Source organism: Coturnix japonica, chromosome 7 (genome assembly GCF_054131305.1).
Source record: "Coturnix japonica strain WE chromosome 7, WE-NBRP24, whole genome shotgun sequence".
In the NCBI taxonomy this organism is placed as follows: domain Eukaryota; kingdom Metazoa; phylum Chordata; class Aves; order Galliformes; family Phasianidae; genus Coturnix; species Coturnix japonica.
Genome location: NC_140669.1, coordinates 24,929,266 through 24,942,585, shown reverse-complemented (window position 1 = coordinate 24,942,585; position 13,320 = coordinate 24,929,266). Strand labels below are relative to the sequence as shown.

General features: G+C 44.8%; 1 protein-coding gene across 36 annotated transcripts in view; it reads right to left on the bottom strand.

Annotated features, from left to right (window-relative positions):
• The window catches only part of LRRFIP1 (LRR binding FLII interacting protein 1), an 87,404-nt gene extending 78,407 nt beyond the window's left edge, over positions 1-8,997 (bottom strand). For 34 of the 36 annotated variants that reach the window (XM_085553450.1, XM_085553451.1, XM_085553454.1 and 31 more), the window contains exon 1: positions 8,820-8,997. In XM_085553450.1, coding sequence (XP_085409576.1) covers positions 8,820-8,909 — 90 coding nt within the window. In that variant the 5' untranslated portion in view covers positions 8,910-8,997. Of the gene's footprint in view, positions 1-8,623; positions 8,743-8,819 lie in introns of those variants that run through there. The other 2 variants (XM_015868041.3, XM_085553436.1) reach the window with 1 other exon arrangement.
• Between the last annotated feature and the right edge of the window lie 4,323 nt (positions 8,998-13,320).

Sequence of the window (13,320 nt, the reverse complement as noted above, 5' to 3'; positions counted from 1 at the left end):
TTTATGCATTTTCCCTGCATTCTCAGACTCATTGATCTTTATTTTCTAACACTACATTTGCAGATTGCTTCGTTAGAGAGCAACCAGTTCTAGGTTACCAGATGCCTTTCTGCTTGAACAATGACTTCCAGACTGAGTCTGACAGTATATACTTATTTCATCAGCGATATAAAAGCCTTTCCCCAACACACAAAGAACCTTTCTTTGCTTGCTTTAGTTCACCAAATAAGGCTGTTATTTTTTCTCCGGGGTAATTAGACAAGAATGTACAAATATTACTAAAAACACTGTGTAACCATTTAAAAAACAGTGGTATATTCTACATATACCAACATTATCCCTTATATCCGCATACAAGCTCACTGTTTCCCAGAGCCTCTAGATTCCTCCGCAGTTCATGTAAAGGTTAGGTCACATCGCTGTTTCAATGTACTTGTTTCACATCAGAACAGATCTACATTTCATATTTAACAGACAATGGAATATCACAACCCTTGGGTATCACCAGAACGTCCCAAAAGCCCACTTCAATTTTCAACAGATGTTTATTCAACATATTTGTCAACATAAATCCTCTTAGAGCTCAGCAATGCATTCAGCAAGAAAACTATGCAGCAGCACACAGACATCTCATGTGGCAGAAAGTACATTTTAAACAGAATGGTGGGTGGGAAACACACAGTTGCACAGCAATGCAAAAGGGCTGCAGAACACTCAAATATAAACAGATGAACTCTTGAAAAGCATATGAAGTTGGTTCTATCGTGTTCCTCACTACTCAAGAGAAAGCAGAGAGCAACAAGAAATGATTACATGGACACATACACACTAAAAGACAGTAAGCCAATATCTTTCACTGATAGTGGCTGGCAAAAGCAAAAATTATTTCTTTTTTCCATGTAGCACACAGGATCCAGTGTAAACAGCCATATCTTAACCATGCTTTCAAAGAGAATCTGAAGTCACGCGTTTTAAAAAGGAAGGGAAAAATGTAAAGCTACAGAGTCTGACAGGAGGCTGGAACCTGGGGACTTCTCTGCTCATGAAGCACAGCAAGAGCCTTTCCTTACTCCCCTGTCAACCTGGTATGCCAGCTGATAAATGCTCCATAATTAGAAGACCCAAGCAAGGATGTCTGAAATCCATCTGACCTGAGGGAATGAGTTCAAAAACCCAACCCAGCCCTTCAGCATGCCAGATCCTCCTGTAGCCCATTTTACATCTACTGGAAGAGGCTGGCAAACGCTGACAGAAGAGACAGACGCATCTAAAGTTAGTATTCCAATGTGGGCCTGAAGAAAGCATATTTTGGGATGTAGGAAGTACTCAAAAGGGGAAGGCAAAGAAAAATAAATAGATATTAGATTTAAATTAGAAACTGGCAGAAGTCAGCAGTACTTAAGAGCAAAGACAGAGGGAAGAAACACTATTCCTTGGAGTCCAATGTCAGTGCAGAAGCCTGCATTCGAGGCAGTTGTAGGATTGCGAGTGTGATCTGCAAGGAATCACCACCGAGACCATTCATGACAGATGCATTATCACTTAATTACAGGCAACACTAACAGACAAGTCACTGACTAACCAAACACATGCACAGACTGCTGTTGTGGAAGTCACATTCAGTAAGTTGGAAAAACCCTCACACTCCTTTCTGGGAAAGATAAATCAATCTGACACAAGTGACATTAAAAACTGCAAGCAGTGACACTTATAGCAGGGTAAAACTGAGCTCCAAGAACCTATTTTGGAGAAAGCCAGGAGTAACTGGTGATCTTATCCTGCTCGTTTGAATACAGACTCTCCGCTCTCATTCACAATAAACATAAACATTCTGACAGCTAAGAAGGAAGAAAATTGCCACCTTGAAGTTTTAACTGTTGTTTCTGCATTTCTTCACGTGCCAATGATAACAAGCACTGCCCTGCCTAATCACTGGGTATCAAAAATAGGAACACACCAATGGTGATGCACCTGTCAATTTTGGTTTGCACAAGCCTCTGATTTCTCATACAGAAACATATAATACAAAAGAAATCTAAATACTTCCTCAAAGAACACAGCTTACAAAGCACCAAAATACCAGTTCAGTACAAAGCGATCACAATTTTCATTTTACCAGCATGTTGCTCACTAAGAAGAGTTCAGAACCAAACACTCTGTTTAACAACCTAACCAAAAACACCACTCCTTTCAGCTAAAAACCTGAGTTCTCACACCCCAATAGTGCCCCATCCAAAGCCATTTCTCCATGTTGTCCATTTATTCAGCATTTGAGTCCTCCTTGGAATAGCAACAGTGTGCAAGCTACTTAAGTGCAGCCCTTCCAGAGATGGATGTCTGACCATGCTAGCATTACAATCACTATTTTTCCCTCACACTCTGAAATAATATACAGGTCTTCAGTCACTTGAAGAGAAGGGGAGAGCAGAGGGGGACATGCCATTCAAATACCCGTGTTATTATCTATTTGGAATCCCCAGAGCTCCAATAGCAATCAGCTATTGGCACTGAACAGCATTTTAAGTTGGTAAATCACCAAAATTCATTTCAATCCATTCAGTAAAACTTCCAAGCCAGAAACAGCCACTCTAAGTTTTCAGTCGGAGTTGTGCCAGTTCAGTGCAATTGTGCTCAATGCCCCAAACATCCATCTCTCCATAACCCATACAAACAGCTACTCTAGATTTGTAGTTTTCTAGCTTTTACAGCTGACAACAAACCTCAATATTTTTCAAAGCTTTAGAACAGAGCCTCTCTGCCCCGAAGTCCACAGCCTTAAAACGGCACTACACACCGCATCAAATTCAATCACAGGAAAACATGACATGGCTGAGGGGTCTGAGGGAACACAGAGCAGGATTGCAGGCTGAACGCCCCTGTGTGATTCAAATCTGACTTGTGGGCATTGGTTTGTTTAACCAGGGACAAGCTCCCCTCTGCCTTTCTGTTTTGAGCATGCATCCATGTACCAGAAAAAGCACCTATCAGTAATGGAAATAGTTATCTCGCATCTTATCCTCTGCAGGCACCCAAAATTCAGCAGGCCAGGCCAGAAAGCTGCTCCATCCTTGCAGCCCTGCTTAGTGGGGAAATACTCCCTGGGTCTGGCCCTCTGCACTTCATACTGCTTACTAACATCTGCTTGAAGACAAAATTAGAAATCCATCCAAACACTGAGGTCTAACCGGTGAGGTCCAACTTGACTCAGTGCAAAGACAGTTTCCAATAGTTGCAGTGGTGAGAGTTCTGTCACATTCTTGTTAAGGTGGAAGTATTACGTCTGTGCTTCCCCGGTCTCTGAATGCTCACATCCACAACCTCTCTATAGGCTCCAAAAAAACCCCAACATTTTTAAAGGACCTGACCAGATTGTGTCACATGGTCACTCACAACCTTCTCTTCCCAAATTCTTTCCCACACCTCAAGCGCTGCATGGCAGGTAGTTTAGCTTCATCTACAGAAATTCAAGTCTTCAGATTAGCCACAGTGAAGTACAGCTTTAGTCATGCCCACCCATACGGATGCTCTCTAACAAAGTTTTTGCTTGACACAATATTCTTACTTCAATGTACATGCCAGGTATCTTTCCAGCTCCAGTTGAGGATTTTCTAAAGCCTGCTTTCTGTATCCTAATGAATACAGAAAGGGAGAAGAGCTTCCTGGAAGTGGGTTGTTACAGACTTCTTTCTATAACATGCACTTAAACACTTCCCTCATCTTTACTGTGCAGGTGATGCCCAAACACGAGCTATTCTTTTCTTCCACACAAGGCCAATTATTCATCTAAAGAAGATTCAGATCATATTAACACCAGAAGCAGAGAGAGCTCCCAGATGAAATGCAAGCATACCTACTTTACCTTCTCAGAAAAGAGAAATTACCAAAGCAACCCCTTGACTAACTAAAGTAGAAACTGGCTTACTGCAGTCCCCCTCCCTCTCCATTCCATTCCAACAGTCAACTTGTCCCCTCAAAAGTATTTACATAGAAGTGAGACAACAGCTGATATTTCAGAGCTGCTATTTTAAGGTTTACCCATGAGTGTGTACATCTAGCTAGATAGATTCACTGCTCCTGGCAACCTGCTGACTTGACAGGAGGGACACGTACCTCATTTCACAAGCCTGAAATGCTATATGGATTATGCTACTTGCAACCCAATGATGAAAAAAAAACCCACTACAACTAAGTGTTAAAAGCACTGCAAGCACACTCAAGCCCCACCTCTGTTCAGCAACTGGCCTGGAAAAATATCCTTCTAGCTGAGGTAGTGATTTGTGTTACATACTGCAGACGAGCTCAGCATCTGGGCTTACAAAGAAAAAGGCTGGGCTTTCCACGTTGCTAATCCTAACAGCAGCCTCTTGCCTGACTGAAATAGGAATCACAGTTCCTAAACAGCTGTTTCCTCAGACAGTGAGAACAGCTGAAGAGGACTCAGGCCAGGCGCAGACGCAAAAACACACTAAAACATTGCAATAGGCAGACAGGGAGCTGGAAGGCAGGCTACAATCACCCGTTTAACTAAAATGAGATAGATCTTAAAATTTGTGCCTCACTTTTAAAAGCATCTAAAACCACCCTTCCCTTGGGAAGGCTTATAGGAAAAAGGCATTTGCTTTATTTAATGTTTTACTGCTACATATCCAGTAAAAGGCATTAACTGAAGAGGAGCATGATCATGATATAAAATGGTCCTAGTTTTGGAACAGTTCTCCGTAGCCTATTGGCAGGCATTTCCTAAGAAGGCTTCCACCCTTCCTATATTTAAGTCAGCTGGGCTCAGAATCAAACCCTCCACAAGCATCCCTTGCCTTTATAATTTTCTATTCTAGACAGAGGCCTACAGCCAAGCATGCATTTTCAGACCATTTGCTCTCTTGGGACCATACATTTGCACTACGACAAAGGCAAAAAAGGCAGCCAGGTACAAGCAGCTGGTGTTAGATACAGCAGACTGTTTCTAATGGCTTGTCTTAGAATATGTATCTGCTTTCCAAGCCTCCATGCATCTCTTAAATATCAGATTCAAATGCTCTGACCTGTACAACAGTTCAAATAAAGTTCGCCTCACTTATGCTCCTGTGTGAATACACCCAATCTGTTTGTCACAACTTCAATGTCTACCAAACTGTTTTCATCTCTCTCTATTAGGCAGGTCAAACAAATTGCCTTGTAAGCCAGAGCTCTCCCTCAAATTATCACCTTGGTTCAAAAGGCAGACCTCTAAATTCAATGTACAATTACCACAGCTCCTCTTCACTAGTCCTGAAGCTCCACCGTAGGCTTTTGAAGTTAGTTGGGGCCTTCCTACCTCACACAGCACTGCGGGCTCGTTACCTTCAGCTCTGCTTTGAGCCATTTCTCAACAGCTACACTCTTAACAGAAAAAGAGATTAAAAAATAACAATTAAATAATGTTGGTTGAGCAACTTTTCAAATGAATGACCTATGAAAGAGTAATGCTCTGTAAACTGGTTGATGAAAGAGGAAGTTTTTTAGCACAGAGACCACATTAGCCATATAACACGTCTGTATACAAGATAACAATGTTTACATCACTTTCCTAACAAAGATAAATGTGCCCCAACCTTGCTTTCCTCATTCAAGAAAATGAAAGAGAGTGGTTAATAGTATCTGCTTATAGGAGAAGTATCTCTTTTAGATAGACTGCACTTCTCACTGTACTGGCAGATCTCTCTTAGGTCATGTAACACTGGGCTGTTTCTGTATCACACCGAGGGCTTCAGAAGTTACAAAAAGATACTCTCCCAGAAACAACGTGTCCAGTTATAAGTCAAGCCCATCTAACCGCAGCAAGGGAGAAAAAGCTGGAAACCACCAAGTCAGGTTTACAAGTCAGTGTTCAGCAGCCTCCCCAAACTGTGGGTGCGGGGAGAGATGACTGCACTGTGTGCGTACAACAGCTCCTGCTGGCTGTGCTGGCACAGACATCGAGGAATATCAAACCACTTGATTTTGCAAACACTGCTGGCATGTACTCACACAGAGGGATAAAATAGTCCAAAAGTTTCCATTGACCTAAACACAGAATCATCTACTGGCGTCAGAACACGAGTCTGAAAGTAGAGAAGCCATTCATCGATCAGCTTCACCCTCATCTGCAAAAGCTGACAAACAGAAAACACCACCTCAGCAATACAAGCTGGGTGTAGTAACAGAGAAAGCAGAGCGGCAGCCTTCTGTGATGGTTGAAAACACAGAACACTGCGTTCTTGGTTTAACTACACCTACAGAACTGCCAGCTCTCTAATGACCACACCAGACTTAGTAATATGGCACCACTCTTCTCTGCTGGACAAGATACAGTAACACTACTACAGGCCTAGTCAACATGATAAGCTACTTACAGCTGATCTAGTTCAGAAATCACCCCAAACCTTTTCATCTCAATACTACCGAAAGCCTGTCACTACAACAAGCTTCACTTTTACAGTTTCCTTCCGTTCACTTATGGTTACTTCCTCTTAACACTGCTCCCACATCCTGCAGGGCCAAGGGCTGCCAACCTCACACAGCACAAAGCTCTCTTTCATAGAACCATAGCATGGCCTGGGTTGATGAGGACCACAATGATCATCCAGTTTCAACCCTCATGCTGTGTGCAGGGTCAGCGATCACTAGACCAGGCTTTCAGTCTGTGCGAGACCATACACACAGTAGGATTTGCCTGTTAGTTTTTCAAGATGTTTCACCCATTACAAGACAACAGCTGTAAAGCATCAAAGCAGCATTAACCTTCTGGAGGAAAAACCAAAAGGAGATATGACGCACAGAGACTTCCATCTGAACACAACAATGAGACAACACAGAATCCACAATCAATTGCAAGGTTCTGTGGCTTTTGGTTAAGACAGAAAGGCTGAAGGAAATGAATGACTGAAAACCTATGCAAGAAAGAAGCTTTGCCTAAACACCTACAAGGAAGGCTGGAAAAGGTGAAATCTCAGTAACTCTCATGCCCTTCTTAACATAAGGACTCAAAGCATCTTTATTAGGAGAAGATGAAAAGCTTACATTATTTTATGTAGGAGTTCTTAGCCCCCAGTGGAAAGATGTGGACAGGAATCCCTGTGTTAAGAACAGACTGCTAAACAACAAAACCATCATAAGTGCATGAAACTTAAAACACAGTAATGCAAGGAGTTAAAATAATATGGGAAAATGCTGAACCTTGAACTTTTCAGTTCACAGTTTTAGCACTCCAGGGAGAAGATAAAAGACGTGCTTGTGAAGGAGCTTTCCAATAAATGCAATTGTCCTTTAGCAGATCCTCAAAGAAAACAAATAAACACCACTATTTAGGCATCAAACCACTGTACCGCACAGCAAAGAGTGGAAGAGGAACCTACGACAGAAAACAATAACCTAGGCCTCCTGCTACAGATTTACATTCAGCTTCATCAAATGATAGAAAGACCAGGACTGTGGAATTTAAACCCTCATCCTAAAGCAATCCCCAGGCTGTCATCATGTCTCAACCTATAGCAGAGAGCACAATCATTCAGACTTGCTAACTTACATCCTGAACATGAGGCATTCCTGCCTTTTTACTTCACACCACCTCCGTAGGAACTTACTCGCTCCCAGCAATGCCCAAAGAGCATTTCCTCATCATACTGACACAACCCTGACTTCTGCAAACTTACCACCTAAATCTCTCACGTAGCAAACAGCACATACTCCAAAGATACTACAAAATACTTTGCATAGAAAAAGAGTAAGAACACCCCAGACCAACACTGCTAATACTACCTGAGCTGCACTAAAATAACCCTGCCTTCTTCCTTCCTAGCTGACTGCATGATCCTACAGTAGCTGAGCTTGAAGAAAGGAAACCACAGAAAAGTTAAACCTCTGTTAAGAGCGATTTATCTCACAGGAGTAATTCCTTCAGTCAACCCATCCCGCAGCCAGGCGGTGCTGTACTATCAGAGGAGGGGGCAGACACGGGAACAGGATGCTCACCTCCAGCTGCAGCCAGCGGCACCCAGCTCAGACACGGCAAGGAGCTGAGCCCCGAGCTGCTGACCAGGGCTTGAGCCAGGTTCACCAGCCTCCACTTAGGAGATTACAAGAGAAAAAAGGCAGAAAACGCATGTGAACTTAGAACCAAACGCACATCTTCATGATCAACACCGAGCTCACAGCGCTGGAACCAACAAGTCAGGCTAAGCAGGTAGAAACAGGACAGGCATCAGCCGGTTTTAATTGCTTAAAGTCAGATCAAAGGCAAACACTGCTGCAGTGCTTACTGGACTGCATGTCTACCCCAGTAAACGCACGCAGCAAGTCACAATGTAGGCTCACATCTATGTACCACCATAAAACACGATGAGCCCATTTCCTGGATCTCGGAGATTAACACTACCCTCCCCAGCAGCTACATGACGGGGCCGAGGTACAGAAGGGGGCTCCGCACCGTGTTAAATCAGGTTTGGCAGACACAATTTTTGGCTAAGGCCAGCACAGGAACACAGAACCCAGCGAGCTGCCTGCAAGCCTACAAGTTCTCTCCGCTCCTCTATTCTCGATAGAGGATGAGTAAAGCCTCATTGCCGCCTCAAAGGCGCTGCCACCTCCGTTCAACTCAGCGCCACACCTGCCATCGCGGTGCCTTTCACCACGCCTCCGAGCAGCCCAGGGCTTTTTGTTCGGCTTCTAAACGGATCGCAGCCCCACAGCAGCCCGGCCCTAGCGTCCGTCGCCCGGGGATGCGCCTGCGCGCCGGCTGGGGAGCCCCGGGCGGAGGGAGAGGGGGAGGCAGCGGGGTGGGGGTGCCTCCTCCGGCCGCTCACCTCTCGGGCGATCTGGTTCAGAGCGTCGTCCTCCGCAGTCAGGCGTTCCCGGTTCGGTAACCTCTTCCTGCCGGCTCCCTGCGTCCCCATGGCGGATGGATGGAATGGAGTCGAGCCCGGCTCCTCGTTCCCCACGCCCGGCTGCTCACACCCGCCGCCCCAGCCGCTCGCCGGCCCCGAAGAACCCAGCCGTCACCGCCCCCACCCGGCGCATGCGCCGCCGCCCCCCGCCCTTGTTGGGCCGGGAGGGGCGCTGAGCGTGGTTTGCCGGCTGCAGACCCTTCAATCGCTGCGGCAAAACTGCGGCTCTGGATGGAAACCGGCCCCCTCCCCTTGTCTGCAAAGCTGAAGACATCCCTACCGAAATGGGGGAAGTGGGAGATGGAGCGCCATCACAGAGTCATTCACACCGCTAAGATCATGAACTGCATCCCCACTGTGCTGGAACACCCACAGGGATGTCCACCACTACCTGGGCATTATCACTCTTTACAAGAGGAAACTGTCTCTAACATCCAACCTGATAGGACTGGGGCTCATTACTTGCTTATCTGCGCTTCAAAGCAAAGAGATTGGGCCAAGACCACAGCATTCTTCCTGCCTGCTCATCCCTCTGAACCTATCCATCACTTCAGCCATCCATTTTCCTATGGACGATAGGCTTGACTCTTTCCAGTGAATTGTTGGTGTCAAACACCTGGCCGCTTACCCCAGATGAAGATTAATTTGCATTGAACAAGTAGGGATTCCTGTCACAGCCCTTGTACCTCAAATCCAGTCCACATTAGTTCCTTCTCTATCAGTCTCTCCAGCTCAGGATACCAAACCTGTTACACAGGCACCCCACAGAAACAGGACTGCCCAATAAATCCACCTGCTGACAAAGACCAGAGTGATGCATTTCTTCTCTGTGACTCAATCCTACAGTAAATTCAAACTCAATAAAGATATAAAGAAGTGCTAGCCAGCTCTGAGCAGCCCCAGCATCCCCTGATACTGTAAAGGTTGTGGCACTGAGGAACACAGTGGGGATGTGTTGATGGTTGGACTGGATGATCTCCAAGCTCTTCTCCAACCTTCACAATTGTAAGGTGAAAATAATAAAAAGACAGGAAAAAAAAAAACCCAAGAAGGATGGTGATAAATACCCAAAAGGTTAGCTGTAGGAAAAACTCACCAGTGAAGAAACCTTCAGTCTGGATGGAAAACACAGAGACAGCCTCCACAGAGGAACCATCTCAAAGAGATGCTGCCTTAGTGGTGGTCAGCCCTTAAATGAAATCTAGAAGAGGTGGAGTCAAGCTCCACCCCTTCCAGGAGCACAGCTAAATTACTCTCACCTGTGCTCCCAGAGCTGACCTGACACTTGCCTCAGCTGATTAATCAGATGTTCAGGCTGTGATTACCAGTTTCCCATACAATTAATGGTTCTATGTTGCAAGAGCTGATTCTTGCACTGCCCTGCAATGTCTCCAGAGCTCCATCTCCCTGCAGCCCACCCCAGTGCCCTGCCAGGCTGCTGGTGGCTTCCAGACACGGCTGAACTGAACAGAGTCCAATGCTCAAGAGGAGCGCTTATATAGATACTTGTTTTTCCAAGCCTTAAAATCTTTCAGAGGCTTACATCCAGAGCTTAGAGAGGACAGGAAAACACCCAGAGTCCAGGGCAGCTGTATGTTACAGATCAGACCCATCCTAAAATCAGAAATTGCCACGACATCACTGCCCACAGGCTTCTTCTCAGTCAGACTGGAGCCCGCAGTCCACGCACACCCAAAGCCAACGTTTATCTGGAAGTTTTCACATACAAAAATTGAGATTTGGGTCATTCGTGCGGAAGACTGGTCCTCAAATTCAAAACCATGTCAAACAGTTAAATATATCAGCCTTCCCAAGAGGGCATTTATCAGATTGTAAAGCAACTGGTTGCTGCTCCAGGAAAAAAGATCTAGTTCTAGCAGAATCCCTCTCCCCAGATGGGTATAGATGCCCTCTATACAATCCAGGCTGCTACTTGTTCCCCAGAAACTATTTAATTGTCACTTGTTGCTTTTTATATGAGTGACATCAAGGTGACTATTTATAGCTGGTGCCTGTGCTGAATCTTTTGTCTTCATTCCTTAGCAGGGCAACGTGCTGCACTCAGAAAGGCTGTGCACAAAGCTTGGCGAGGCCTTTGATGGACAGCCACTGCCCTCAGAGCACATGAGTAATAGGGAATTCTAAGCTAAGCCCTGGGAGACACACCGGAACCAGCCACCCCACTGTGCACAGCCAGGGTGCACCCTGTGGCCCCATTGACTGAACTGCAACCCTGCAGCCTTGCACAGGTTTATCCTGTTCAGCATCACTTCCAACAGGAATCCCCAGTTGCATCCTGTCCCTCACCCTGCCAGCTCTGGTTAAACGTCAGTTTATTTCTTAGAGATGGTGTTACATCTGTAGGGGACCCACCACTTTCATCATGACTCCACACTGGTACTGGATCAATACTATTTCTTGTGTCAGGTACCACTGATCTTTGCAAGGAGCAAATAATCACTTTTTAATCAGAACAAGGAGCAAAGTGAGATCCTTGTTTTGCTTGGGCACTGGAAACAAGCATGCCGTGTCCTGAGATTTGGAGTCAAGTTTACTCTGCTTCCACATGAGTGGGGAAAAAAAAGAACAATATAACAAAAAAACATGCTCTGCGAGGCACCGCAGGAGCCTTAGAAATGTTTTCAAGCCCTGCTATGGGAGCAAGCCTCACTGTGGCTTGTTTTCTTTGCTATCCTGCAGGTTTCTCTTCTGCAGTCATCCTCATCTGCCAGGAACCTTGCTTTGCACTACCGCTGTTTCAGGCTCTACATAACTTGTTTCCAGAGACCTTATCCTTGAATTTGCCCCTGCCCTTTGAGGAATTCTGGCTAAAGATACAGCGCTGTTCCTTATTTTTAGGCCTGTGTTACCCAGGGATTTCAGCCACCTGTGCAGCTGCATCACTGTATCCATGCAAGGAATTTCCAGTTCAGCAGTCCTGTACAATTTGCATTCTCATTGCTTGACTGAAAGTTCCTTACTGCCAACCTGAGATCTGTGTGGAGTAGATTTCTGTCTGCAAATGTACTATTGAGAGGACTTAACAAAACAAAAACAAACAAAAAAACCCAACATCACAGAACTTGGAATAGAAGAAGCTACTGACTGACTACAGTCAGAATTCAAGTCACATGTTGAACGTGAGCTGTAGCTTAAGGAATCCCACTTCTTGCCTGCATTCCAGATTCTTACAGCATTTATTTCTTTTAATAAAGTCCAAATAAGCCATCTTGTCATAAAACTACTATATATACAGAATTTGTCCAAGTAAATACATAATAATGATTCAAATACATTAGTTTTGGCTACAGTACGAAGTACAGTGACTGCAGTTGAAAGTCAAGTACTGGAATATACATCTCTTATTTTAACAAGCAATGTGAAGTCAAGACTCATTTAGTGTGAGAGTTATAATTGATTAATTATACTCACGCAAGACGGAGTATCCTTTGCCAGCTTCAAAGGGCTTGATTTTAAGGGCATAATTCTCCAATATCCTACATACAAGGAGGCTGTTTCATGCAGAGCACATCCCAAAGATACAATTCTCCCTCTGTGTTGCTTTTAAACCAAACCATCTAGTAAAACCACACTCTTGAGAGCCAGAACAAGCCGTCGGCTGTTAAAACTACTGTTGCTTGTGTACTCAGTAGACCATTTCTACATAATAAAATGGTTTTATGTTTTGCACAGCAAAGTATGATTACATTTCTATTAGCTTTAAAACCTGGGATAGAGGAAACCAGTGGCTAGATGACAGCATGGAAAGAAAACATGGGGTCACCTTCTGCTCCACTGTAAGATCTTGACATCTGGCAAGCCAGAAAGGAAGTCTGACAGCTTTAACAAGATGTCCATTGGTTCAAGGAGAGCGGAATGTTTAAATACTTCAGAAAACCTACGCCTAAGAGGCCAATATTTCATATTGCCAAGATCCTTGAAAGGAGCAGAGCTCCATTAATATGGTAACATTTTGCAAACGTAATAGCAGTGGTATCCAGCAGAGTTTGTAGATTTATTAATGGGTAAAAATTACATCACAGACATATACATGCTGGTACTGAAGTACTTCAGAAAAATCACTGGGGCAACTAAAGGGCTTCTACTGTATTATACCTCTTAAGGAGCCTACAATGATCTTCCACAGAAAATGAACCCCCACGGGAAATTCTTTCAGATGTTGCCACATCTGAGCAGGGTCAAGACCAGGCTCAGGAGACTGCTAGTGTCTGTGCAGATTTGTCTGGGTGCGATTTATTCCTCTTCAGGCCAGCTGAGGGGTTATTTGTATCGGGGAGATCTGGCAGGGTGGGAACCTTGCATGGCTTATACTTCTCTATCCTAAGGCTATAGGTTACGCAGTGAGGGATCAGAGCAAAGCCATAACTGATAGCAGCTTCCCAGGGTGCTCCAGCGTGGA